Raw genomic sequence first — 24,562 nt, 5'->3', positions numbered from 1 at the left:
GTCGTTTTTGAAGTAATGGGAATACAGCAGTCTTCTTTCATTCATCTTGTAGAGCAATGCTTTATTAAGCAGTTGTGCATGGTAATGAATATGTCGGTTATTTGCAGATTACTTGCTCAGCAATAACCATGTTAATTCAATCATCACATATCATTTTAATTTTGAAAATGAGGAGATCATGGCCTATTATATATCCTTTCTGAAAACGCTTTCCTTCAAGCTTAATGCGTGTACAATACATTTCTTTTTCAATGAGGTTCGTCTGTTTTTTATTATAAGTCCTTTATCCTGACTATGGTTCATTTCATACTCGTATCCAGTGATTTTATAGCCTAATCAGGACTTTCCATTGTACACAGAAGTCATCAAATTTCGAAATCATTGTGAAGCTATGGTACGCATTGCGGTACGAACTACCACACTGAACATATACAGAGGTATTCATCACTTTTTGCACAGTTCTTTATTCAAAACCATGAGGCCAATAAAACTTTAGTGCAGTTATTTTGTTCGTATTTCAAGTGGAAGACGAAGCAATGCGAAGCTTTGTTCGTGCTCACTCCCGGGTTTACTTTTGTGCGTTGAGCGATTTTATTGCTAGACAGTCGATTGAAATCGATCATTTCGCTCGGTCAGCTGAAAATGAATCCAGCAATCGCAAAAGACTTGATGCTATGATTGATGATTACCTTGATTATATGCATTACCTCAACGATATTTTGCTTGTGAAAGTTGGTTTTTATCTCTTTGCGATTCTTTTTTTATGTTCGTTTTTATCACTTTTTAGAAATAAAAGTCGCTCTACTTTTATGCATAACAACCACATTCATTTTATTTAACAGTGGGTTTTTTTTCAAAATGTACTGCAAATTTGAGAATTTGTATTTTTTAGGATGAAAAACTTTCTGCTGTGCTTATCGAAGTGGTTTTTGAAAGACTACTGGGGTCACTCTATCTTTCATCTCTTGGCAATATTCGTTTCCATCCCACCGCTGCTATTTTAACACCAGTTTCTACTCTTTTCTTCCTTGCTCAATTTCTGCTGATTGTCGATGATTTTCAGGTGTGTTAAATAATGAGATCTTTATAAAATTATATTTTGTAGCGCATTCGATACTGGAGTGGTTGCTTATCTGTTTCGTGATTCATGAGATCAGCATAGCGTCCTCAAGTAGTTTAAATGCATTCGTATACTGAGCTTAGCCCTAATATGCCTTTTCTATGCAACGTCATCCTATCCTATTCAGGCAGTGGTTGGTTTTTTTTTTTTTTTTTGAATTTTTTCATATTTATGCATAAATTTCTCTGTTTTACATTTTGAAAGGTAACTTAGTTTGTAGGCGGTACAAACACTTTTGTCGTCGTTCTTTTTCGGTGATGGTTCGGATGTGGAGTATCAGTGGATTCGTAATGAAAAAGCAACGTGGATTCTTACGAATATGAAGGCTAGAGACATTGAACCAAGGTTGATTTCCAGGTGTACTTGCATATTTGAAATTGTGTATATAGAATATTTTGAACTTTCCTTAGCTTAATCTCAGATTGACAAATTCCAGGGCATTTTTTAACGGTTATGTGAATGCGCTGATTTGTTCGAAACATGATCATTCGGCTTTTTATGGACTTATTTTCATTTATGCCCTTTGTCAGAACAAAGGTATTATTGTTTTGCTATACGCCGTTACCATATTCAAAGCGATTTCTTGTTGATAGTTCTATCAATCTGGATTGAATTTCTTTGAAGTTTTTAAATGCGAAACATTGGAATCTTTCTTTCTGTTTTTGTGGTATTAAGCTTCATCATACAATTAAACAATTCATTTTAAAGCATTTCAGGAGCAAGAAGAGAAATTTTGGAAGCTGTACAGTTCACTTCCGATATCGTTGATCCTTCCGGTCATAATTTCCTGAACGGATTGCTGGATATCATTACCAGAAGTGCTGAAAAAGGTGTTAATATATTTTCAATTGTTCAGCAACTGTTATTTCCATTATTAGTTTATTACTCGACCATTGAAGTACGGTTGCAAATTTTCAGACGCGTTTATCCGTACAATAACAGTTGAATTATGCTGTATTGTCTTAAGGCAGCTCTTGTTGGTCATGGATGCATCTGTAGATGCGCAAGTAGAATGTGAAAGAAGAGCCGAAAAAGTTATAGCAAATCTTGTTAGCCTGCTCACACCATATGTTTACTCGGAAGAATTGTTTTTGGAAATGTTTGAAGATGAGTTCTATAATTTTGAGGTCAGTTCCAGCATTTTCATCATTTTAAAAAATATGTCAGCATATTATTCTTGATCTGATGGTTACTTCATTTTTAGCGGAATAAAATCCAAATTGGAAGTATCAGTACTGATCCATCACTTTTGCTCCCTCCTCTTAATACACCACTGAATGGTGTGTCGCTTAATAAGCGCCTTCCATGCGGCAATGAGGAACGAATTCGAAAGGTGAAAATTTTTTTTGTTTCCAATTTCTGTTTAAGGGCATTATATCTCTAGTTTAATTTTATGCTTGATAATTATATGGACATAAACAAAATACAGAGCACAGTAATTTTTGTAAGACATAGTAGAAAGGTTGCAAAGTTAGTCCTTTTTTTTTCCAGAATATCCAGCTGTTTTTCCATTTGAGGCACTTTGCGTTAGATCTGCGTGATGAGGAAGAAATGCGTTTACCGATATCATCTAAAACTGATGTGTTTGTTGAAATAAACGATTGTATTAACCTCGGTTGGTTCGTCAAGTTTTCTTTTTATCATAAAGAAGGACAGAGTCTCCATTTTTATAGCAGTGTTCTTTTTCTTTTGCTTTAAGTCCTTTTAACGTGAGTAAAAAAAAAATTTCCCATTTACCAGTGTATTTTCTGATTTAATTTTACTTTTTACATTTTATGCTGCATTATTTGTTGTAGAAAACAGTGATTTGCTTGCTTGTACGGTTGTTACGAATGAGAAGAGTGAAAAAGTCCATCGATTCCTTGTTACGGATCAAGCGCAGTTGATATTGGTAGAGCCAGATAACAAGCGTATGGGATGGGCCGTTGTCCGTTTTGTTGGTCTTTTACAAGTGAGTTTTATGCTGCCTTAAAGAAAATTATGCGGATACACTTTTTCTTCGGTCAGTGAATATATTGTCCTAGGACACTCAATTAACGGGTGACCTTGGAGATGGTCGTGCTCTTCATATCATTGTTAATGATGCAAGCAATCGTTCAGAAATAAACGATACGGTTTACTTTAATGCAAAGTTTTTATTTGATGATCATATCCGATGTATGGCTGCGAAACAACGCCTTACCAAGGTTTGTGAAAATATTCGTCTTCTTCCTTCCATCCATCGGAATTGAAGCGTTAAATATTTTTTTCAGACAGTGGTGATGAGGTAATGTGCCCTTTAGATGCAAGCCTCCGTGTTTCTTTGCTCAATGTGAAATCTCAATATATTGAAAGTTTTTTTCAATACTAACGTTGATAAAACTGAAGGAAATAACCACCACTGGAAGAAATGAAAAAATGAAACTCATATAGGTTAAGTTAACCTTTATGGAAAAACAATGTTCTAGGGTAGACAGATGGCAAGGCAGTGTAAACTGGATCAGATTTGTGATTTGTTCGGAATCGCACGCAAGGCTTCTACATGGCGAAATAATAAGAATCCATTTCGGATAGTTAAAGGTTGTCCACCCGGATCATTACGAAGACAACCACAAGTAAACAGTCCATGTAGCAGCGGATCATCCAGTGCTTCATTAAATATTGTTCCAGATGATCCTGAACACGGTCCAGGTCCTTCAGCAAATAAAGATTGGAAAGTAGAAGATATGTAAATCCAAGATTGTGTAAATGTTATCATGTTAATTGTACATCAGTGCTATTTATTTTATTATTATTTTGCGTTCTTTATTTGGCAAGGTGTGTCATTTATGTTGGTAAGGTCCATAACAACTTATTACTTAGTTTTCATATGAAATTTATACGGTGTCCATAGTTTCTTCATATGAATTTATATTTATGAGAAATGTTTTTCAGAGAAATTAGCTTGGCAACATCTAAATCCATTTCGATGGATTTCAGTTACAAGTTGTTTATAATAATATTGTTTAGATTGTAATTTGTTTTGTGCATTAGTTCGGACTTGAACCATATGTCAGTTTTTGAATGAAATGATTAACATTCCTTTTCATATTTACTGATTTCTACGTGAGAAAATGCATTGCATTAATATATCTACCTCCATCGTATTTTTCGTTTAATTTCTTGTTAATTTTTTTAAATAAAAATTTTCAGCAGTTTTTATGGCCTTTTAATCAAGGTTAATGACAGGATGTGGACTTAATTTATCATTATTATTGTAGGAAGGTTTTGCAAATGGTTCCTGATTGTTGAAATGGTAGGGCGAAATGATGAAAATAGCTTTACAGGTGTGTGCTATGTCCAATGATGGACCTACTGACATCCAGCCAAGAATTAACAGTTCGATGATTTGTCGCCGGAATCGTAGTTTGGATCGTGATACTACTGAGAAACTAACTAAATTGACGGTTGCCAGAAATTATTCGCCGCTCAAAAGTTTGGAAGAGAGGAAAGCTCGAGTAAGAAATATGAAAATAGCTCGAGGGCATCAGATGTTCAAAAACATCGAATCAGCGCTGAGTGATGGTAATGCGAAAAGGAAGGTGCTTGAGCAAGGGAAGAAGGGAGGGCAACCTATGAATAGACTGCAAGCCAGGAGAATGATACTGCAAAGTGAGTTCACCAGTTCAGAGGTACAAAAACCTCTGGGTTTCTCTGTGATAACTGCGGATGAACTCATTACTCTGTTCGACCTTGCTGTTAATGACCGTTGTTCGATGCACGACAAATTTGGTAAGACTTTTTAATTACTATTTAGTAAAGTATTAAGTATTTAAGTAAACTCATAATGCGTTTTGTATCTTAGGAAGGCCAGGTGATACTTCTTTTTTATGCGAGGGTATTTTTCTGTCTCATCATGTCACAGTACTGAAATACTATAGGTTTACTGGATTCTTTTAAGATTAAACGCTATCTTTCTCCGCCTTGATTTCTGTATTTTGAAAATCGATAATAAATATAAAAATCGCATCAATGCCAAGAATATTATTCCAATGAAATTACTTGTTTTTATTTAAATGAGAACTGTAAGAAATGATTGGAACTTCTGTTCTAGAAGCTACAATAAATGATGGAAATTTATGCCTCAATGATGAAGATTGGAATCGCTTTGCTTGTCACGTCGCAAGTATTGCAGTACGGGAGGTCAGAGGATTTGCAGTAACCGCTGCCATTATGGCTGTCAGTAAGTTATAAATTTTGTATATTAAGTGATTCAGTGCTGTTTCAGAAATTTAGCTTGGTTAAGGTAAATGTGGAACAATGCTGGGAATGTAGAAAGGGTATGAAATAATCCTTATGTTATGATGTTAAATGTGATGTCTTTATTTTTATTAACATTTGTTTAGATGCAAAAAAAGCTCAATCAATAGAAAGAGGTTTTTTAGAGACAAAGTAATTAAGCCTTGATGGAATGGTGAGGAATGTTTTCTTGTTCTAAAACTGTTGGGTGAATTCTTGTTTCCGATAATTTCAGGACAAAAGGGCTTTCGTTCAGCTTTTGCGCAAGAAATCAATGTTTTAATGTCAAATTATGTCTTATTTGGAGGAAAAGCTGAGCAAGGACTACCGGAACTTGTGGCACATCTTTTGATCGCTAATTGGCCTCGCGAACATGCGCGATGTGATCTGGAATCAAATGATATTTTATTCTGTATCATTTCATCAATTAAGGGATGGCTGGAAACAATAATTGGCGAGGTGTATTTTGAAAACTTCTCCTCCAATTTAATTTATACCATGTATAAAAGCTACTTAATAGGGCAGTATTTTCATAAATCGAAACAACTGCAGGCAGATGAGATTGAAGAGGTTGAATCGAACTGTGCTTGTGCATTGTATGAGGTGTGTCGTTTCGCGCAACGAAAACTTTGGATGAAGTGGCCAGAATTAGTAGATGAATGTTATGCTGCCGTAAGAGATGGTATAACCTTAAATATCACATTAACCAAGTGAGTTTAGACAAGAAGTTGAAACTGCGAATTTAGCACCTGCTGCTGTAAGAGTTAATTTAATACGACGGTTGTTTTATTCTTTCGAAAAACAGTGGAGTTTGTCTTGACACATTTTTTATTAATTAACCAGATAAAAATCAAATTTTTACAAACCCAGTGCTACTAGCTATTTTAGAAAGTTATTATCTGGTCTTGACAGTTACACGATCCGTTTAGCTTATTGACTCGAACACTAATGAATGATAATAAGCCAGAATACATCTGACACGCAGTATACTTCACGAAGTATACTTTTACAATGTAGCACTCTTGCATTGCGCAGTCGAATAATAATCAAAGGGTCATCAGTAAATAATTAACTATCAAATATTAATTGCAGGGAAGCACGGAAAGCATTGTTAGATACCATGATTATGATGCACGAGTGGACTAGTCGGCATGCAAAAACATTGGTTAATGTCAGCACTCAAACTTGTAGAACTCGGGTTTAGTTTGTTTTCTCTATGCATTGTAATTCGTTACCTCGAATGGGAAATATTTGCAAATTATTCGACAGGCAGCGATGGCATTGATAGCTCACTATTGGTTGTATTTTCATGGAGTCACTAATAATTTACCTCATAATTTTGTACTTCTTGCTTAGAAGAATCAATTAATTATACGTGTATGATTCAGAATGGGCGTATTATTTGAGTTTCTTACTCTCTTTTGTTCCTTACTTTCTGATATTTCGATATTACATGACACATACACACAGCCATGAAGGTGATGGATGTGGAAACACATTATTTATCTTCGGTGGTTGCCGGTATCGCAGTCTCTATAAGCTTTAGAAAGAAGGGCATTAAAATGCTTTTCTCAATTAAAATCGAAATGCACCTCTGCCAACGTTTATTGATGGGATAAATCGATGGAGATAGTAAATTTGTGCAAAATAGACTCTCATGTTACATTCGTCATCAAACTGGCTTGAGCGCCCTTTATTTCCAAAATTTTATCGTCTGTGCAACAGATCACTCACTGTTTCCATTTCATCTTCTCTTTATAATTTCCTAAGGAGCAGTAATAGTGCTTTACTGATCCTTCATTCCTTTTTCAGCATTTTCGACCGTACATTTCATATGTATATATCTCTGTGGTACGTTGCAAATATCGTGTCTGTTGTTGTATGCGTGTTACACAAAATGATTGCATTTTACTTTCGCTCCGATGATACAGTTTTTGTGTTGCAAATTGTAATGTTCTTTCTGTCTGTTTTATCTGTACATATTTCAGTCGTTGATTATTTAGTTTTGTTTTTCCCCAACTGCGCTGATTGCATTTTATTTTCCCCTCTACCCTTTCCCATCCTTCAAAAAATATTTTGTGCGTATTGCTGTAGTTAGTATTTCGATAAAGGATTTATTTGCAGGACTAGAGAACGTCAAAAGTAATAGGTGGAAGAGGTGAGTGGTAACCGTGACAGCACGGGTCATCACACATCTCTTCATCTTTGGATCTGATCAACCCCCTTACTCCCTTTTCACGTGAACAGTAGATACATGCACGATCCGTGCTACCATTCAGATGCCTTCCGGCTTCAGACAAACAGGTCCACTATACCAGGCAAGTGGGCGTGTAAGGCGCACGATAACAATGAGCGCAGACGTCGTGTCATCACCATACACCTAATTCTATGTTATTTTCTCTTTCTGTGCGGAGGTGAAAAAGAGAGACAGGACGTCTGGATCGATTATGTATCAGATGGAGAGAGACGGAGAAGAGGACTGTCTAGACGGAGGAGGGGCAATTGACAATGAGTTGCTGTCTGTCTGTGTGTCGCTGTAGGACATCTCAGGGGACGATCTTCTATGTTGTGGCAAAAGCCAATAGATCACTGCTTGGTGTGTATCAGTCTGTGCGGGAGTCTGTCTATGTGGCTGAGGTGGTGAGCTATGGTACTTTCTGAGTTGGTGCATTTCCTGAGGCGACGAGTTCGCGCGCCTGAACCTGAATCCGAGCACTGCTTACTAGATAGTGAGCCTACTTGTTGCTCAACCGCCAGATTGCCATCACCACAACGACAACACATCGATGCTTTGTTAGTAAGTTTCTTTAATCATTTTGATTGAATCACGGTAATCACTCACTTTCCATTGTCAGTTGTCATTCCACGCTCAGGATGACATCCTATTATGACTGCAGAGATTTCGCAGAGCTTCATTGTGATCGAGTGTATCACATTGTTGGGCGTCATTTCTGATCTGTTTCCCTCCATTCCTATTTGTGACACAGAGGAGGCAAGCCGTGTTTATGACTTTTACTCGGCAGTGCCATTGCCAACTGGTTTTGAGCTATGGGTGGAACCGGACCTCGATAACATTCCGTAATGACAAAGATTCCAACTTTTGTGGTCACTGCCGTGAGAAGTGATACACATGCATACCTATTGCACCCTTTGTTTTTTCCATGAACATATGTTTCCTCTCATTTTTATCCATGACAAGATAATCTATCAAAAATACCGCATTGAAGAGATGATGACCTACCTACCTGGAATTTACTATCCAAATTTGAGATCGATTTTGTCCATCGCAGTAGTGCACTGCCATTGATCGTTCAGTTTGATTATGTGGTCGTTGTTTTTCGCTCTTGCTCTATCTCGGCTAACTCATCAGCGTTGTAGATTTGTTCTGTATTGCTATCTTTTCTTTTGCAAGACAACCATCTCGAGATAGCTGACGAAATCTTGAAAATGGGACACCTGTCTCACATCTTGACCCACTATTATAGGAGAGAAAGCAATGTAGTAATGGTTAGGTAGCCTGTATTGTCGTTTTTCACAAATCCTACCGAACTGAATTTGAAGCACATGTTTAAATGAGCACTGTAGGATGCTATTCAATTTTAGGGAGAAGTGCTGTAAAGGATAAGGTCCCTTCAATAAGACTGTATGGAATAAAGATTTGATATCCTGGTAGTTTGACGAACATTATGAAGTGATTGTGGCATCTCTTATGCCACTATCATGCATTGCTTATCACCAGGCGAGTTAGAGGATGGTCGTTTCTAATATCGTTATCACAGAATTTTTGTACCACGGAAAAGCCTTTAAACTCTTTCAAATGTCAGTTGTGGAGTTCCTTCTATTGAAGATTTGATTTTCTTATTGGATTAGAGATTTCGTTCTGCTATTAGTACGATATGCATACTCATAATTTTAAAAAAATCTTGTTGAATTTTCAGAAGCGATTGAAGAAGAAACTTGCTTGTGAACCTGAAGATCGTGCCAATGGAATAGATGACGAATGCTGTGTGTGTGTGCAGCGGCGTGCATCAGTTCGAGCCTTTCCTTGCAGTCACAAAGTGTTTTGTCGAAATTGTGCTGTCCAGTTAATTGAGGTTATTTACTATTTAAGATTTCGCAAACGATATGCAAGGATTGGATTTCTATGAATTTTAGATGCTTTTACTGTGAAAATTTATTACATGCTTGTATCATCGTTTTTCACACGAGCGCTGGTATTGAAGTATGCGATGTTCTACAAATTGTTTATTACGTCCTTTATGTATGCTCCGTCCTTTGGACGAATTTGACTGCTCTAACCAGTTTCGTTTTTCACAAAGAAAACTCGCACTGAAATGCTCATGTTCTTGCTATGTAAACTTTCAGACTACCCATCCTATAGACACAAAAGCTATTATTTCATCGACTGCCTTTGCTAGCAATCTTAATTATTTTAAATGAGCAATTCAGAAAGCTTATATTGTAGCAACTGAAATTTGCGGATGATTTCAATTACTAATAATTCAATTAGGTTAGCCTTCATTTTGGGTTGTATTTGAAAACAAAAATCCATTTACTTTCTGGGTTTGAACCTTTTCTGTATTGCCTGCTTTTAAAGAAAAAAGAACGTATTGACACTATGTATAACTCACTCAGTCTTTAGGTTATTCGAAATATATTTGAACAGAATATTGCGGATATGAAGTGCAAATTAATTATGTTGTCAGTACATAGAGATATCTGAAACTTTTTGTGATTGGAATATTGAATTTATAAATTTTTCATTTTAGTATGCAATCAACGAAAACAGAATGCGGATGAGCTGCATAATATGTCGCCGTGATATCGCAAGGTTGCAATATAGTCGACCATCACGGTCTGCACAAGTTCGCAAGCAACAGGCATTTCTTGTCGATAATGTCAGTAGGAATAGTACTGCTTCCACTGCTACTTTTACTACTGTTCGTGTTTTGAATGATACAATTTGGTGTAGTCCCGAAGTTTTCCCCAAATGTTCATGTCAAACTTTTCCTACGCCTGTTACTCTTTCTCAATAACTTTTTTTAGAAATATATTTTGTTTTATGGTGTTCAGATTTTCGTTTATTACTTTTGAAACAACCCATTCAATCTTTAGATTATTCGAAATGCGTTTGAACAGCATATTGCAGATGTGAAATGTAAATTAATTGTATTGTAATGCATAGGGGTGTTTGAAATTTCTCATGGTCGAAAGACTTGTACTTCAAAGTGGTCTTACTGCATCCGTAACAGTATAGTAGTAATAGTGAAGCCATTTGAACAAGCAGTTGGGATTTTATATTACTTCAGCATCCATCAAGTTCAAACAGACAACTTTTTCAAAGTCACGAATGCGAGTCTGTTAGTTTCTTTTTCGTTTTCTTCACTGATTTATGGAGACTTTCGAATTTGACTGGAATTTGTGGGATACATTCTCTTTCAAATATTCCTTCCATTTTTTCAGTAAAAACCCTAAATATATGAAGGAGTAACAGAAGGATTTCAAATTAATCGATAGACTAGGAATCTTGGCTTGTTTCAGTCGCAACGACAATGGTATTTTGATTGGTTTCTGTTATACACTGATTATATCCTGTATGTAAGTGTTGTTCCGTGCGTGTACCAAAGTCTTTCGTCGTATTTATGTGTAGTCATAATTTGAAATCAATGTTCACGAATATAGGTGGACGTGTGTAATGTGTGTACACATGTGCTCAACAGCCGGTAGTACTGCATAAATCAGCATCACTAATTTACTTTCGAATGAATGAAATGCAGAAATTTTGCTATGTTTTAAAACATGGCGACAACGGAAGCATTTCGCTAATGTTTACTAAAATTATAGAATAACAGAGGGGCATTTGTTGAAACGGTGAGTTCATCAGGGTATTGTTGCACAGACAAGTTGATGTTACTTTCAACATATTGGAAAAGGTATGTTCTGAAGTTGAAGTCACTTTGATCCTATAAGATAACCGGCGGGTAAAGGAGTGCAGTTGGAGTGTTGTGGAGTAATACAGTCCACAGTGAGATTAATGCTTCGTATTTGTTTTTTTTTTTTTTTTACAGATTTCAACACAGGAGGAAAAAGCTAGAACTGGTGCTGATCCAGTGGTCTAAAACAGTTTAAGACAGATGCTTTAAACTTTAGGAGGTTAGTAAGTAGGTTGTGTGTTCGGACTAAAATTTAGTTCGTAACAAATCCAGGAAACAAGAGGTCGGAGGAGTTCAACATTTCACCGGGTTCTCTGTAATCGAAAAGATGGGTCACATGAAGGACTTATAAGCGGTCTGCTTTAATGATCGTCCTTCAAGACACTCGGATTCCCAACAGAAATGCAATGGAATTTTCAAGTCGAGTGGTCGAAAGGGTTTTAAAATAGCTACAAGCGATTGGTGAATTTCACTGGTAAGAAAGCAAACTGAATCGGAAATTAAAGCAATGTTAATTTGTTGGGAACGGAATATTGGATCATTGTCGACATGGCATACAGAATTGAGTAAATTGCAGTGCAAAACGCCGTATATTACTGTATTAATTACGCACGACAATGGGAAGGATGGACTGTTCCACACTTTCTCTTATATCATGACATTGGTTGCTTCCTTCCGATTACTTGTAGCAGTTTCCTTGCATGTGTGGTACTGTCGTCATCATCGTTATGCTGCTTTCAGCAACACACCCGATCATGGGGGTAGACGCCACTGTTGAATTAGCAATATGAACAGGTTAGAATTGGGATCTAAATTGGTGTCAAGGTGGGTTTGTCCCGTAAAGATAGGTTATCCTCATTCACATCAATTGCGGAAATTTGTGATAACAAGGCCGCTACGTAGAACAGTAACACTGGGACGAGATGGCCGAGTGGTCTAAGGCGCTGGTTTTAGGCACCAGTCTCTTCGGAGACGTGGGTTCGAGTCCCACTCTCGTCAAAGTGTCAGAACATCAGTTTTTATCGCATAACATTGATGATACCCATTGGACCACAAAACGTGCAGTGCAGACGTGGTGAGGATGAGATAGGAGCTCAGTACTCTGATGCGCTGGTTTAAGGCTCTAGTCTCCTCGAAGGGGTTGGTTGGAATCCCTGTATCGTTAGGTGAGGGGCACGTCTTGTAAATTCATACACTGTTTTAAATTATCAAATGTTTGCAAAATTTATATCAGCTCATCAGAAGTGGCAGGGGAATTATGCAGCTTCCTCATGCCTAATTCCCAAATGCAACAGAATAGGGGGACTGTGTTGCACTTTGTGAAACAGTGAAATTAGTAATATTGATTCGAGTGTTTCAACTCACTGTTAGTCCTTTCGGAAGCAATCCTTCCGGATGTCTGTCTCTCATTATGAAAGGAAGTGTCTCTCATTCTGTTCATACCTGTGGACGTCACGTCACTAAGGCAATTGACAAAGAATACGAATGGGATATGATCAAGAGGAGGGCGGAACAGTAGCGTTTATGAGTTCGCACTGTAACTTCTGCCGATATTCTGATTTCATTTCGTATTCTAAAAGATAAGGTTTCCAGCTAACATTTTTTTCATTTCTTCGTTCGAGACCGAACATCAGCCAGTACTTCTCCGCCTCTTTGTTCCGTTTCTTTTCCAATCGTAAGTCTTGCATAGCGCATACATGCATTGGCGCAGTATGCAAACCTTATAATGAATGCAACTATTAGTTCTGTAATAAGCTCAGTGCGTAACAGTATAATTCGACGATGGGCGCCAACACACAAATACGATCTGTGACCGTCCAGCTAGCTATCATTGACTCTCTCCATTCGCAGCCTTCATCATGACCATGTTAACATCCTCTCCATCCTCTTGACCTCTGATCCCACTCCGTACTGCACTAGCCACCGCATTGTGCGGCAGCTCCTTTCAGTGAAATAGTTTTGATTGCAGTCAACTTGAAAATCGCGCGATCCTTTCCCTGCAGAATTGTATGTCCACCCGAAGTGCATATGCACAACTGCACTGCATTACACTATTTATTGGGACTACTTCGTTTATATTGCAGCACGACATTAACGACAAAATGGCACTAAGCCAACAGATGCAGTATTATCGCAGAGCAGACTGTTGCCTCTGTATGGAAGCAGTAACGGTATAGCCTAACATCTAGCAGCTGCATTGTCGCTGTGTCGCGCATTTGCAGCATAGTGCCCCGCCTTTTCATTCCTACCAAAAGCACTTACTCATTTTGTTATAAGAATTCGAATGTTTGCTGTTCATCTTTATGCCTCAAAAATGTTTCAATTCGCTTCTTGTTAAGATTTTCAGAGTTAAAGATGAGTTGTTGCATATCCCGCTAGGAAATATCGCAGAGAAGGATATCTGGGAAGCCAGGTAGGACAACTCACTGTAGAGCGTAGCTTTCCAGATTGTTCCAGCAGAAGCATCTTCTTATCCTTCTACACACTGCATCTACCGCTGCTGTGCTACAGATCACCTACTCGAGAAAGTGCTACTTCCTGTTGATACCTGTTTTCTTTCAATCCATCTGTAGAACGTACTTTGCTGATTTTAATCATTCGGCATGTAGTGACATTGCTACACTTATACCAGTTAACCGCAGGGCGCGCTACCCTAGATTTCCCGCGTTTTTGGTATCTTTAGCATGCGGTGATTTTTCGCATGACACATATGTTATTCGCATCGGTTACAAGAGGAGATAGTTATCGGTTATCGAAGTTTTTACAAGTACTTATTGCATCTCATAGTACTGCTGCACTATCTCGCAAATCTGGAATTATGCAGTAGAGTGTACTGTGCTTTGATGTGGTATCGGTGCATATCATCGGGGTCGCAAAGATTTGTTTATTCGTCGTGCACTTCAAGGAACAATGCCTAAAGAAAGCATGATAAGTGTATGGCCGTTTCCAGAGCATACTGTGGTCGGTGGCACTATCATCGACACATACACACACATACACATAAAACAACATACTCATGTATACATAACATAACATAACATGACATACACGCCACAGAATAGACCAGGAGGAGCGGCGCATTGGGATGAATCGTAGTGGTGGTGGTGCTGGTGGTCGTCATCATCGTGGTCGTCACTGGCATTTTCATCATCCTCACGGTCATCATCACTGTTAACATCACAGCACGAGGTGTTTCAAGAAAATCGATAGTTTGTGCTTATGATATCGTTGTTATTATCGGGTTTGGTGATAAACTGTGCAGAGAAGCTTGAAAAAATCTAGTAGCGGTGGGTCGTGATAATGTCCTTTTAACCAGTCCTTGACCAATGATTCGAATGAAATTTCGTTTACTTACTGATTACTGCTGACATAAGTATTCCTAAACAGACATCCTTTTTATACTAACACGTCAGATGCAAAGGATATGTTTCGCATGTACCTTCCTTTTTTATATTTGTTCTTTCACTTTATCATACATGTGATTTCGTCATATTTAATTTTATTCACTTTTGGCGATAGGCGTTACTTTTAGAAGTGTACTTTTTCCTGCATCAGTCACTGACTTCGCAAACATTGCAAAGTCCAATTTCATGTAGTGTTTTAATTCACGTACGCTGGCACTGAAGGTTTTTGTATAATCGGGGATTAGACATTGCAGGAAAGTGCTCATTTGTAAATGTAACAGAAGAGCGCTAACGGTAGCAACAATGACTATGTTGTTTGATTCGCTATGACCAGTGGTGAGACTGCTACCGGTGATATTGTACAGTGTGAAGATTTCGATACTTCTTCTGGTGAACCACCGAGAATTGACCTTGAAAGACGCGCATTTAATTCTGGTCTGCAGGCGAACAGAACCTTACCATCAGAAAAGGTATTTTGTTATTTATTTGCACGATGTGGGATTATGAAGAGAAAGATAATTCTTGTCGCGACACACATCGTGATATTCGCAGCAAATTATTGATTTATCGCTTTACTTTTTATTACACCTCGACCGCACCACTGCGTTTTAAATTTGAGTCGTATTGTATGGTTTAAGCTTTAATCATTTAATGTTTTGTATGGACATGTAGAATTAATCCTTTTTTGTTACTTATTCTGTGAATTATTCCTTTCTTTTAAAATTCTTCTGTGTTGTAGCTACTTAAAAAAAGTTCAGCTGACGTGATCAAAACATTCGCAACAATCAATAAATCCGATACTACTTGTTCCTTTCCAATTGTTTATGAAAGGGAAAGGCTAAGCAGTAAGGTTATAGAAAAGGTTTGTTACGCGTTTTTGTATTGAACTTTCTGAAGTGAAAATCATCTGGTGTTGATTTTTCGTGATCCATCACTGTTATCTATTTTGATGATGACAATGCTAACGCGTATTATACATGTATGCTGTTCCCCTAATTATTTTCACACGAATTATTTTCTGCTTTGTGAGGGGTAATTTTTTTCATTTACATCAGGTTGATTTTCTTGTTTTTTTTTTTTTTTTTTGTCCAGCTTTGTTCTACAGTAATTTCAGATGGAGCTGGGGGAAATTGTTCAGACACATGTAACAACACCCCTAGTACCTGCATCAACTGCAATTGCGGGTTCCAGTCTGCCAATACCAGTCGCTAGTGAATTGTCTAATGTAAGCAGCACGGGTTCGGTATCTGATCGTGAGCCAGAAACTCATGATAAGGGTAATTACACTAAGGTTGCGAAATCTTTGGAGCAAAAGCCACTACGGAAGAGACGAAGAAATGATGGCTATCCACCCAAAAGTGATCGGAAGATTACTGAGTGTTTCAAGGTATTTTTTTATGGCTATCTACATGTTGCCCGTAACTGGTATTGTGGCTGAAACTGTTTTATGAAGATATGTTTTCCCACAAAACTTTTCGTCACTCAGAATTGTTTATAAGTCGTGTTGCTGATGCATGTCACATTAGATATGTCGATTTTTTTTTAACTTGCAATTTTCAGAATATGGCAGTTGGTTCCAGCCCGAAGCGTCAGATAAACTCTCACGCTAATGGCGACAGTTCAAGCAGTGACTACGTATGTTGGTTTCTCGTTCTCAAAAATGTTTTAAACTTGATTTAGAAGTGTACCATAATTCTTTTTCATGAAGCTTCTTGCTCATATTCTTTTAGCACTTTTTACAAATCTGTTTTTTACAAGAATAGTCGGTTATGGAGATAATCAAGTTTTCAGCAAATAAAATAAAGGTAGTTCCAAAAATAATGCATACTGAGCTCCGGTCTCATTCCTGAACAGCATTAGTCTCTCTTTTTTTTCTGTCTCACTTTTTTGGCACTGTCCTGTCCAAAGTCTTCGGTTTAACTGATAACTGTATGAATATTAAAACTAACACTTTATCACTTTTTGAATAGAGACTTACTTTTGTGGTCCATAGGAGTATCGTTGACACGTAATGCATATTAGTTCTGTGTTCAGGAATATTTTGTAAATCTTGTGGTGAAACCAAAGATCAGGCATGTTTGTTGGCTCTCTTGTCTTAGGTCGTTAACTCGTTTGTTTGAAATTTGTATGTATATATATATATATGCATGTTAATGTATAGTTTTTTATGCAAGACATATTTTTGAGCTTTTTTGAGTTACCAGCGTAAGTAGGTGCGAGATCTTAAGTATCGTTATGCAGTTTTCCATATGTAGATAGTATTTGTACTGCAAGCGCGTTATTTTTTCATAAAGTAGAAACATTGCTTTCAAATTCAGATCTGTATACAATGTTAACCGGAACTCAAACTTTATGCTCTAGAAAAATATAATTTAATTCATTATATATAAATATTTTTCAAGTGTGCAATTATTACATCTGTTTCTCCATCGACCAACACTCGGCCGAATATTCATCTGACCATTTTTAATTCGAGTGATTCAAGCCAAAGCCAAAGTCCACCCCAAACATTGATGTGCAGACCTCGAATGGATTCTCAGGTGTTTTTCTTTTTCTTGTAAAATAATCCCCAAATTTAGAATAACATCCACTAATTTTTTACAGACTAATTCTTCAACACTTTGTTCCTTTTTTCACAAACCACTTTATGTTTGTCTATTTTCTTTCCACTAAAGAATTTCTTTCAGGCGCAAACTGATGAATTATCCTTAATTGATGCAGCAGAAATGCGTTCTGAGCTTTCAAAGAAAGATAGTATAATTGAGGATATGAGGAGGACGATTGAAGAATTGAAGCAGCAGATCATCAAAAGAGATCGTTCCATGGACGCATGCAAAGAGACAATAAGAAAACTGCTGATTGATCAAAGTACTATGGAAAGAAAACAAGTACTTTTTTATTTTCCAATACAACCAGTACATTTTTTCAGTTAAAGGAAGTTTTACGATGTATTTCCTGTGCGGAAAAGTACATTATTGATACTGTATGCTTATTATGACAACATCTCGATATGCTGTGCTGTGTGTTGTTAACTGTTGGATTTCTTGTTTTTCAAATTAACACTGAGTAGATTATTTCGTAAGAGACTCGTGATTCATAAAACAAAAATATAACACGATTTCTACAGATTTATCGTCGATTTTGGTCATTTTTTCAAAATCGAAAATCGAAGAATTTTTGGTGTTCATACCATAAGGAACATTTTTTAGGCAAAAGCAAAATGCATGGAGGATTGCTTACGTATTGGACAGTTCAAGCCAACACGTCACCGAGAAGAGTTTCGTGAAATGTGGGCTGATGGTTGGGCATTTGAAGAAATTAATAAAGCACAGCAAAGGATTGCAAATGAAAGAAATGAGATAATTAATGCTTCGCAGAATCTTCGAAAAAGGAAACCAACCGGAAATGCTCGAGACTTGAAAAGGTATAAAACTAAGGAATTTTCTTTTTATTAAAAATTGTTTATTATTTCGATGACTGCATGGTGTTATCTTCAAATCCAGCCGCACCTTAAGCACTGAGTTTCAAATGAATTAAAAGGTTTATATTTTGTTTCCTACTTCCCCTACTACTTTCTTCATTTTGAAAAAAGAGAAGAAGGCATAGTTTGAAATTTGAAATTCCATTACAAGTTGAAGCCGAACATATAAGGGCTATAAATAATAAATAATTTGCATGTTTAAAAATATGACATTTGAAATCCGAGACCTTAACAGTGGATAATTTTTGAGAACGCTCACTTCCTCCTCTCCCTAAAGAGAAAAGGTATGTTGGCGAATTGAATTAATAGATTTTTTTCCATTATGCTTCGTTGTGTGAAATATTTCATCGATTGGTTTTTTCTTATTCAGAGCAATGTCGACTGGTTCGGATGGTATGATCCCATCCACATCAGCAGGACCAAGTTCTGTTTCACTTACCGACGAATTGTTCGCAAAACCAGAATTACCGAAAGAATTGACTTTGCAGGAATATTTGGAGCAAGAAGAAATTTATCGCTTACGTAAGGTAACTTAGTTATTTTTTGATCGTCCTTAATTGCGTTACCGTTTGACCCAAATAAAACATGCTTAAGGTAGGTTGGACCATTGAAGAGTCGCATCGTTTGAAGTATTTTTGTTTTTTTTTTTGGCACTTTCTTTTCTCGTAAAAGTAAGAGTTACAGTGGTTAATATACTTATACACATTATAAAATATTTTTGTTTTTTTGTTTCTCTTCTTTGCTTTGGAAACGCTTTATGCTCATTGAAGGAGCATCTTAAAAAAGAGGAGGCAGAACTAATCGCTGAACGTGATCGTTTGGAGAGAGAACGTAATTTGCATATTCGGGAATTAAAACGGGTTCAGTATGAAGAATCAAGTCGGTACAAAGACCACGAATTGCTCAATAGGCGCTATCTTCTACTTTCGCTTCTTGGAAAAGGTGGTTTCAGGTTGGTTTATTTTAGTTTTATCTGCTTTGATTTTTATAGGGTTCTCTGTTTTTGGCTACTTAAGTAAGCATTCTTCTCATTGTGGCGTAATTAATGTGTCATATGGCTATCATTCATGGAGCAGCAACGGCGCTTCGAATTATCTCGTTTCTACCATTATTATATTAGTAATGGAAATTTTATTGGATGTAGCTTATACTTATTTGTTCTACAGCGAGGTTTGGCGGGCTTTTGATCTGGATGAAAACAGGTATGTGGCATGCAAAATACATCATGTAAATAAAGAATGGAAAGAGGATAAAAAGGTTATTGTTCAGTTGATTTTTAAATTTTTCATGTATTGAATGTGGAACTTTTGATTTAAAAATATCTTTTTTTTTTAATGAATCGGATAAAATGGGTTGGTTATTTATTTTCACTGATTTTCTTGTGTGTTTGGAAATTTTTTTATTTTATTTTTGCACTTATTATTGTCAGTGAACGAATCAATTCAGGCAAATTATGTGAAACATGCTATGCGGGAAAAAGATATTCATAAGACATTGGATCACCCACGTATTGTACGTTTATTCGACTTGTTTACAATCGATAATCATTCTTTCTGTACTGTGTTGGAGTACTGTGATGGTAATGATCTCGATTTCTATCTGAAGCAAAATAAGCAAATCCCCGAAAAGGAAGCACGCTCTATTATTATGCAGGTTGTTAGTTTGCTCTTACAAAATTCTGAAATAGTAGGAACTTCGTTTGAGAACCACTCCATGTCGCTGTTTCATCAGGTATCTAACCTGTTACGATGGCAGTTTTACATGAAAGCAGTTATTTGGTGTTGGTGATGGGAAGCAGTCATTATCTATGTAATTAATGCTCCAAACTCATAGGGCACTGCAAGGAGGTGCGTTTTTATTTCAAAGAGCAACATAAGCTTTGACCACCTGGATTATTTTAGGTAGTGTCAGCACTTCGTTATTTATCAGAAAAGCGCCCACCGATAATTCATTACGATCTGAAGCCGGCAAATATCCTGCTGCAGTCAGGTACTACGAGTGGTGCAATAAAAATCACTGATTTTGGTTTGAGTAAAATAATGGAAGATGCTGATGATGGTGATTCTATTGAACTCACATCCCAGGGAGCTGGAACATACTGGTTAGTGATTTAGTATAATTTTTATTTTCATAACGGCCTTATCAAAGGGTCATATTCTTTCGCTTTTCCATTACTCCTCTTTCTGTTAGTCTGGTTTTTCGAATATATTAGGGAAAGCTTGTATCCTCCGTGATATCAAAACTTCCCCACTGATAAAAAAGGTGTGGTTATGCTTCCTTAACTTAATTGAATTTAGCTGCTAAAAACTAATTTCCCATTATATATGGACACATATCATTTGATCACAAACCAGTTTATTTGTTTTTAACATTTCTATTTCTATACTTCCAGGTATCTTCCTCCTGAAACTTTTGTTGTCGGTCACAATCCTCCGAAGATAAGCTCAAAGGTGGATGTTTGGAGTGTTGGTGTCATATTTTATCAATGCCTGTATGGTAGACGAGTAAGCTTTTCTTTTTTGTAAATCTATTTAGTATGTCAGTAACTTGTTTGAAACTTTCTGACAAGTCATTCCACACACTCATATGTACTTTTTATAGCCATTTGGACACGAACAAACTCAGCAGAAAATTCTGGAAGAAAACACTATTCTAAAAGCTACCGAAGTCACTTTTCCTCCCAAACCAGTAGTTAGCTCGGCAGCGCAGGTAAGGTTACCCCACGTTTTCTCGACAACAGGACACCCACTTCGCCTGACTTTCGATACTTATATAGTAGGAAGTTTTTACAGATGGAGATTTCTTTCAAATCCATTTTTTTGTCTTGGTACATTCTACTAATTTATAATATTGATAGCTTCCTTTTACTGAAAACCCGTCTATTCAAATTTTCGTATTCCATGCACCTAATCTTTTGATTTTTTTCTTTTTTCAGTGCTATAGTTCAGTTAAGATTGTTGTTGAATTTCGAAGATTTTCTCTTCAACATTTCCAGGATTTTATCCGTCGCTGTCTACAGTATCGAAAAGAAGAGCGGGCAGATGTTTTCGAGCTTGCGAAACACGAGCTTTTCCGTCCTCGTGGCCAAGTAAAATTTTTTAAAGCTTGTTTTTACTTGGAAAGGATCTTTTCTGTCCGTAAAAGTCATATTCGATGTTTTATATCACTTTATCAAAGCTATAGGGATATGGTTGCATGTCCTAATATCCCGAATACAAAAAAAATTTCGAATTTTCGAAATTTCGAATTGCATTTCTCGTGGCTGTTCATGATGAGCTTGCGAAAGCTTATTCATGATATTTATAATCTGATGGCTATTTATTGTTTTATACTCACTTTATCAAAAATTACGAAAGGTTTTTCAGAAATCTTCACAACCACCTTCTTCGCCATTGGCAAGATGTCTAAAGAGTGATGAGGCGGATTACTAAACAATACCGGTGAAGTTGTAAAGTTTGTTCGCGCTTCTAAAAGTTAAAAGTTTTGCTCCTCCATATCTTTTTGTAATTTTTTAATGCTGGTCATTACTGATGTTACAGTTGTCATATTGTCATTGCTGATTGCATCCAGTTGAGGTTAGTCTATCGTAATTATACAAATTCTCGATGTGCAACACGCTTTCTGCTGTTTTTCGCGTTCCTTTTGTATTTTTTGTTGCTAGTTTACCATTCCCACACTTTAAAATTACTTGTTTAGTCTGTATACATGGCCTTAACTCTTCTGGCTCCTTTATTTTTACTCGTTATGTTCATTATGATCTTTCCCACTCCCGTTAGCTGCTTGCATCTGAACAGCATTATCTGTTCACATTTTTGAGGATGGTGAATAGGTATATTGTCGATCATATAGGTTTTTTTTCCGCTCCCCATTTAAATTTCTTGTCTAACATGTCACAAATCGTCTTTCGATTACCCATAACATCTATAATAAATGAATGTATATATTTGATTTTGGGCTTTCAGGAGTTAGAGTCATGTATGCAATACGAACTGTCATCTTGTCGAGCAACTGATCAGTTGAGGCTGCTGCTTATTTTATTATCGTTATCCCGCGTTTTAAGGACATATGTTTGCAAACTGATCTTTTGTTGGTGTTTTTCCTTTTAAAATGTTGTCGGATTGAAAGGTTAAAGAAGTTGGAGTGGAAACATTTGTTGCCTATCCTACAAATCCACGGAATGTAATAATGTCAAACGGTGTTGAGTTCCTTGCTGACTCTTTTTTCTTTCCATTTCTAAAGTAGTAATAATAAGCTACTTGTTTAATTTCATGACAATTTTTATAGGCGCCAATCAAACTATCATAACTACAAAGTGGGGCAACTATAATATGTAAATGCTGAATCCCATTTGTCTGGTCAATTCATGAAGGATAGGTAACTTTTAGAATAGCAGAGCGGAATGATAAGAGACTAAATCGCATAATGTTGGACAGGATTAGTAAAAATTTCGGCAGTAAAGATTTCGGTATAAATACAAAGTCTATATATCATTTAATCAGTCCTAACGAAACGTGAGGCATACTCTGAATACTTATGATTTTAAAAAATGTGAGGAAATTGTTAACAGCCTACGCCGAGGTCTTGTCTTCTTCGGTTGTAATTTGCTGGATTGGTGATGCATAATGGCTGGTGATGGGCTCTCCCTGGCTCACTGATGATACTTCTGGGCTGTCTAGCTCGCAAAATACAATACATGAGTTTTATCGTGTAAAACTCTTAATTTTGTGTACATCAAATTCTCGAGATTTTTCAGATTTGAGAGCATGGAGTCGGTTAACAAATCGATTCACTCAGAAAAGATTCTTTAAAGAAAATCTGGAATGAAGTGTTGTATTAAACTTGCCAGCTACAGTAACAGTGGTGTCAAAAGAACCGGGAATTCTTCGCATCGGGCAAAGGTTTTTGTTTATGGAACTGAAAAATTGTGTTATCGCAAGAAATTTTCACGTCTTAGAAAAAGTATCCTAAAGTAGATATCAGTTCACTGGTTTTCACTCCACAGCGGCCGGTAATTTACGCAAATTCGAAAAATTGAGAAATTTTCGAGATGTAGGAACTAGTCTTTCTTTTCAAGACCATCCTGAGCAAACCGTCGGACACGTGAAGTGATTCTTCCAAGTGTTGCACGCAAGGCAGTTCACGAACAGATTGATAGAGTCGTCATGAATTATGGAACCATGTTTTCCAAGGCTTCCTTCGAAATTGTTTCCAATTTTCAAAAAATTAGTAATGAACTAACTTCCGACTAGTTGCATTTTCTGGACTGCCGATAAGCTTCCCAAAAAACATTTTCACTTCCACCTCAACATCCTCTTGGTTGCCGGCGTTTGCGATCAGTTGTCGTGTCATATCAGCCACCAGTTGTTCCACTTTTCTTGTTATGTTTTCATGCATCTGTAAAGTTGCCAGATGAATTCAGATCAGCTTCAAATCCCAGTCCTGTCTTAAATCCACTTTGTATTCAATATCTTCGAAACTGTACTTTCTGAGTGCGACCCGCATACTCAACCATCTTTCTGACAAATGAAATTACCTGACAAAAGTAAACTTTTTTCATATTTTCATTGATTTGACAGTAATCATTATGCAAAATTTCTACCATGCAGCATCGTTGGATGACGTGCATGACAGAAAGAGCCTCGATTGCTGCCTGTCACTCGCTGGTTTGTAGATTTCAATTTCAAATCAGTTTTTTGCCCTTTGGAAACAAAAAATTCAAGTATTTAAAAACTCGATATACTTCATCTCGAACTACCCCTCCGTAATTTCATATTAAAGCAGTGTGAGAAGTTGGAAAATATTAGTGCAGGAAAAACTGAAAAAAGTTTTTGATTTGTCGGGTTTGTTCTTAGGCATAGACGAATATTCTGAGAAGGTATTCTTCGGTTTAGGAGGAAGTTATTAATTCGCAGAGGATAGCAGGTTATAATAACGCAGGGGATAGTAGTACAATACTTATCGAAGAGAATAAAGGATACGATGTACGTTTCAGTCCTTGGTTGAGTGTTTGAAAAGGAAAATAATCCAGTTATAGCCTTGAGTATATATACAATTTTAATTAACACAATGAGCATATTTGGGGGTGTAGTTTGTAACAAACATTACATTAGATTTTCCTTTGGATAAAGAAAAACTGTCAAAATCCGATTACAACAAAAGGCTCTGTTTGCAACATTAAGCGTTGCAATTAAGATTGGTTCTTAGAAAAAGAAATTTAGTTTATGAATGTGATTTGTTCCATAAAAAAAAGGAAGGATGTGAACTTAGATAAAGATAACAAAGAAAAACGCATGAGACAATGAATTTGAGGAATGTAAAAATTGGTTGAATGATTCATGACATTGTTACAAAATTGTGTGATTGATTT

General features: G+C 36.7%; 6 protein-coding genes and 1 non-coding gene across 7 annotated transcripts in view; 5 read left to right on the top strand and 2 right to left on the bottom strand.

Annotated features, from left to right (window-relative positions):
* LOAG_18040 (hypothetical protein) overlaps window positions 1-4,155 on the top strand; it is a 5,768-nt gene extending 1,613 nt beyond the window's left edge. Inside the window, exons 6-16 of the mRNA XM_020450710.1 lie at window positions 523-731; window positions 893-1,063; window positions 1,341-1,465; window positions 1,557-1,657; window positions 1,837-1,950; window positions 2,039-2,247; window positions 2,325-2,453; window positions 2,612-2,735; window positions 2,917-3,071; window positions 3,145-3,306; window positions 3,568-4,155. Coding sequence (XP_020305578.1) covers window positions 523-731; window positions 893-1,063; window positions 1,341-1,465; window positions 1,557-1,657; window positions 1,837-1,950; window positions 2,039-2,247; window positions 2,325-2,453; window positions 2,612-2,735; window positions 2,917-3,071; window positions 3,145-3,306; window positions 3,568-3,831 — 1,763 coding nt within the window. The 3' untranslated portion in view covers window positions 3,832-4,155. The remainder of the gene's footprint in view (window positions 1-522; window positions 732-892; window positions 1,064-1,340; window positions 1,466-1,556; window positions 1,658-1,836; window positions 1,951-2,038; window positions 2,248-2,324; window positions 2,454-2,611; window positions 2,736-2,916; window positions 3,072-3,144; window positions 3,307-3,567) is intronic.
* Window positions 4,156-4,404: 249 nt separating this feature from the next.
* On the top strand, window positions 4,405-6,968 carry LOAG_04313 (hypothetical protein; the record flags this gene model as incomplete). Its single annotated transcript, XM_020446562.1, has 5 exons — window positions 4,405-4,870; window positions 5,193-5,321; window positions 5,613-5,836; window positions 5,930-6,059; window positions 6,470-6,968. The coding sequence occupies 5 exons, from the start codon at window positions 4,405-4,407 to the stop codon at window positions 6,490-6,492; spliced, it is 972 nt and encodes a 323-aa protein (XP_020303114.1). The 3' UTR covers window positions 6,493-6,968.
* An 817-nt stretch (window positions 6,969-7,785) lies between these two features.
* LOAG_04312 (hypothetical protein) lies at window positions 7,786-10,669 on the top strand. Its single transcript, XM_003139849.2, has 3 exons — window positions 7,786-8,174; window positions 9,316-9,471; window positions 10,147-10,669. The coding sequence occupies exons 1-3, from the start codon at window positions 8,025-8,027 to the stop codon at window positions 10,411-10,413; spliced, it is 573 nt and encodes a 190-aa protein (XP_003139897.1). The 5' UTR covers window positions 7,786-8,024; the 3' UTR covers window positions 10,414-10,669.
* A 1,558-nt stretch (window positions 10,670-12,227) lies between these two features.
* On the top strand, window positions 12,228-12,309 carry LOAG_20061. Its single transcript has one exon. It is a non-coding gene; the product is annotated as a tRNA-Leu (tRNA).
* A 497-nt stretch (window positions 12,310-12,806) lies between these two features.
* Window positions 12,807-13,013, bottom strand: LOAG_18039 (hypothetical protein; the record flags this gene model as incomplete). The annotated part of the gene is made up of 1 exon (XM_020450709.1): window positions 12,807-13,013. One exon carries the CDS (start codon window positions 13,011-13,013, stop codon window positions 12,807-12,809), a length of 207 nt encoding a protein of 68 aa, XP_020305577.1.
* Window positions 13,014-14,955: 1,942 nt separating this feature from the next.
* LOAG_04311 (TLK protein kinase) lies at window positions 14,956-22,391 on the top strand. Its single transcript, XM_003139848.2, has 16 exons — window positions 14,956-15,184; window positions 15,454-15,576; window positions 15,829-16,101; window positions 16,275-16,349; window positions 17,117-17,254; window positions 17,402-17,602; window positions 17,924-18,138; window positions 18,566-18,722; window positions 18,966-19,147; window positions 19,362-19,452; window positions 19,642-19,848; window positions 20,097-20,296; window positions 20,588-20,699; window positions 20,797-20,904; window positions 21,191-21,283; window positions 21,561-22,391. The coding sequence occupies exons 1-16, from the start codon at window positions 15,041-15,043 to the stop codon at window positions 21,624-21,626; spliced, it is 2,385 nt and encodes a 794-aa protein (XP_003139896.1). The 5' UTR covers window positions 14,956-15,040; the 3' UTR covers window positions 21,627-22,391.
* Window positions 22,392-23,266: 875 nt separating this feature from the next.
* Window positions 23,267-23,707, bottom strand: LOAG_04310 (hypothetical protein; the record flags this gene model as incomplete). Its single annotated transcript, XM_003139847.2, has 2 exons — window positions 23,267-23,589; window positions 23,678-23,707. The coding sequence occupies 2 exons, from the start codon at window positions 23,705-23,707 to the stop codon at window positions 23,419-23,421; spliced, it is 201 nt and encodes a 66-aa protein (XP_003139895.1). The 3' UTR covers window positions 23,267-23,418.
* Between the last annotated feature and the right edge of the window lie 855 nt (window positions 23,708-24,562).

The sequence above is a fragment of the Loa loa genome (assembly GCF_000183805.2).
Source record: "Loa loa unplaced genomic scaffold supercont3.181, whole genome shotgun sequence".
Classification (NCBI taxonomy): domain Eukaryota; kingdom Metazoa; phylum Nematoda; class Chromadorea; order Rhabditida; family Onchocercidae; genus Loa; species Loa loa.
Note: the sequence above shows the minus strand (reverse complement) of the source record. Positions and strands in the feature narration are given on the sequence as shown.

What these genes read in the sequence shown, in the direction of transcription:
- LOAG_04312 (XM_003139849.2), top strand. Translation starts at nt 8,025, where the DNA reads ATGGTACTTTCTGAGTTGGTGCATTTCCTGAGGCGACGAGTTCGCGCG. An exon ending in AACACATCGATGCTTTGTTA is followed by an intron (nt 8,175 to 9,315) that starts GTAAGTTTCTTT and finishes TTGAATTTTCAG; the next exon opens with AAGCGATTGAAGAAGAAACT. An exon ending in GTGCTGTCCAGTTAATTGAG is followed by an intron (nt 9,472 to 10,146) that starts GTTATTTACTAT and finishes TTTTCATTTTAG; the next exon opens with TATGCAATCAACGAAAACAG.
- LOAG_04311 (XM_003139848.2), top strand. Translation starts at nt 15,041, where the DNA reads ATGACCAGTGGTGAGACTGCTACCGGTGATATTGTACAGTGTGAAGAT. An exon ending in GCAGTAAGGTTATAGAAAAG is followed by an intron (nt 15,577 to 15,828) that starts GTTTGTTACGCG and finishes CAGTAATTTCAG; the next exon opens with ATGGAGCTGGGGGAAATTGT. An exon ending in AATGCCTGTATGGTAGACGA is followed by an intron (nt 20,700 to 20,796) that starts GTAAGCTTTTCT and finishes TACTTTTTATAG; the next exon opens with CCATTTGGACACGAACAAAC.